Below are 2,612 nucleotides of genomic sequence, written 5' to 3'. Positions count from 1 at the left end.
AAGAGTGCCTTCCCAAACCACCCTGACCCTGCACTTCTGGCCTCCAGGACTGTGAGAAGGTACATTCCACCGTTTAGGCTGCCTGGGCTGTGGCACCTTGTTAGAGCAGCGTTTTGGGCTTGAAAGATGCCACTCTGCGAGGGAGTGGCGAGGGAGCTGTGCCCCAGAGGTCAGCGGAGGTGACCTCACTTCCAACAAGGGCTCCCGCCCTGCTCCGGCGCTACGGACAACACCTCGGTTCAGGACAGCTGCACCTCAGGCCTCACACACACACTAAAAACAGATCCATCTGGAATTATGTGCTAATCAAGTGCGCACCAATGTTACACCACGAGCCCTGATTTATGATTCATGAGGAAAGCTTTCATTAAAAAAAAAAAGTAGGCAACACGATCTGCCACAATTGTTTATTATATTTAGAAGTCTACAAATTTGAGCTTTTAAGAAAAATTCACAAAATATCCACTTGAAACCACATTTCTGGTTCATCAAATTTCAAATATATTTTAATGTGCTGAACAATATATTCTAATGCTGTCTAAAACACAGCCAAATTATTTTTCTTTTATTCATTTGTACACATTCTGTAATTTTTTGAAAACCAAGATTAAGATAAAAAATGCTAAGAAAACTACCCAATTACAATGACTATTCTCCCATGTACTGGAATATTTTCTGTGGGTGTGTCTTCTTACCTTATTCATGTTTACTTCTGTACACTATATCGATTTATAAATGCACTTAGGGAGTTCTCATCTTACATTTCTCATAAATTCAAACAGCAACGCCTTGTCAAAAGATTAATTTGCTTGGCAGTGCAGAAGCTTAGGCTGTTAAAAGCACTTACTGAAAATTATTTTTAAATTTATCGATCCAAAATAAACAATTTCAAAGGGACAGACATCTTTAAATATTATTTTGAAATCACCTTAATATGTGGAAATATAAACGAAGTAATCTCAAATTAGACACCAGCCATTTTTGGTCTTTTGTTTTTATTCTTTGTTCCCTTTTTAATGAAATATATGTCGTGAATTTTGTTTCTCCAGGCCCTCCTTGTATCAGCCGATGCTGGTAACCCTTACTTAGCCCATGAGCCTCACAGCACTGAGACCCCCCCCCCCCGCAAGGAGAGGTGGAGGAGCCCTTGTTTCCAGACCCCCAGCTGTTGGAACCAAAGAGTCCAAGGAAATAAAGCAGGGGTGTGCACGGATATGCCAGAAGGAAGGTGTGTGCAGGAAGTCACGCAAAACAGAAATCGCAGGGAAGCTTCTACTACATCAAAAATAACAATTTCTCAAAAGAAATATTAAAAATCAGTAATGTGTGTATACCCTGTGAAAAAGTAGCAAAACAATCCACAAAACTGGCTGGTCTTCACTGCAGTCTGTGATGTGGTCACTGGTTCATTTAAAGAGGAATTTCTCCAGGAAATACATATCGCAACGTCAGTATTAAGAACCATAGCGATCCTACAGAAAGAACCAACACGAAAGTTTACGACTATCAGCGTCACCAAAACGGGTGCCACAGCGACGGGAACCCGCACCCGAGGAAGTGGGAACCGGGAGCTCCTGGCGCCCGCGCTGCGGCCCCTGGGCTGTGGGAAGGACTGTGAGGGCTGCAGGGCCCCATGGTGAGCCCTCCAGGAGGCAGGTGTGATGGGGGGACAGAGGAACCCTGAAATTCTGGTTCAGCTGAGTGATCTTGCGGGAGCACCTTAACCTCTCTGTGCCTCTGTTTTTCAATCCATAAACTGGGGATGATCACCTATAAAAAATAGGGATGTCACCTCCGCGGAAGGACTGGTGTGGGCTCGGCTGACCTAAGGGACGCGAAAGAGCTCTGCGAATTCTAACCAAAGGTAGTGTCACCCACAGCAGGAGCCCCAGGGCCGAGGAGCTCTCCACAGTGGGGTCACCTCCCCAACCCGGGAGCCCCCTTGAGAGGCAGCAGAGTCCACGTCGATTAGGTCCTACTCCCAACAGCCATGTTTCACGTTAACAATAGCGTCCTAAAATAACGTGAGGTAAGCAAGAAGGTTCACAAAGTAGCCTTCGTATAATCAGAGCCAGCCTTAAAGCGTTATACATGAGCATGTTCCACTCTTGCCTCATTTAAGAGACTGAAATACAATCTAAATACCCAACTCGGGGAATATTTAAATAAATTACATCTATTTTCACTCAACAGAATGTGGTTTCTGAAGACTTTTTAACCACATGGAAGTAAGTGCTCATAACAAAACATCATGAAGAAAAAAGAGGGTGCAAAACCACAGACACAATATAATCCTTTACAAATTTTAAACAGGTATATGCACAGAAACCTAGAATCAAAATAGAATAAACCAAAATATTAACGGAAGTCTGCCCTGTGTGGTGGGATTATGGGTAATTTTTTATTTTCTTCTTAACATTTCTGTTTCAATAGAGGAAAAAAGTAGGTCACGATCATGACAATTCCTGTAACAATTCCTCTAGAGTCATAAATTAGAAAATTTAAACAAATATGAAATGATAATTTCTGGTTTTCATGATGTCCTGGGTTACACTGTAGCAAACAGATCAATCAATAATACAAGATCTGATTTTCCAGCAATTGAAGAGCGG

At 42.6% G+C, this 2,612-nt stretch overlaps 1 protein-coding gene across 2 annotated transcripts in view; it reads right to left on the bottom strand.

Moving 5' to 3' along the window:
- Positions 1 to 1,454: 1,454 nt before the first annotated feature.
- Positions 1,455 to 2,612, bottom strand: part of ARFGAP3 (ARF GTPase activating protein 3) — a 50,795-nt gene continuing 49,637 nt past the window's right edge. For both annotated transcript variants that reach the window (XM_007453941.1, XM_007453942.1), the window contains one exon: positions 1,455 to 1,472. In XM_007453941.1, coding sequence (XP_007454003.1) covers positions 1,455 to 1,472 — 18 coding nt within the window. The remainder of the gene's footprint in view (positions 1,473 to 2,612) is intronic.

Source organism: Lipotes vexillifer, unplaced genomic scaffold (genome assembly GCF_000442215.2).
Source record: "Lipotes vexillifer unplaced genomic scaffold, Lipotes_vexillifer_v1.1 scaffold382, whole genome shotgun sequence".
NCBI classification, from domain to species: domain Eukaryota; kingdom Metazoa; phylum Chordata; class Mammalia; order Artiodactyla; family Lipotidae; genus Lipotes; species Lipotes vexillifer.
This window is presented reverse-complemented; position numbering and strand designations above follow the sequence as displayed.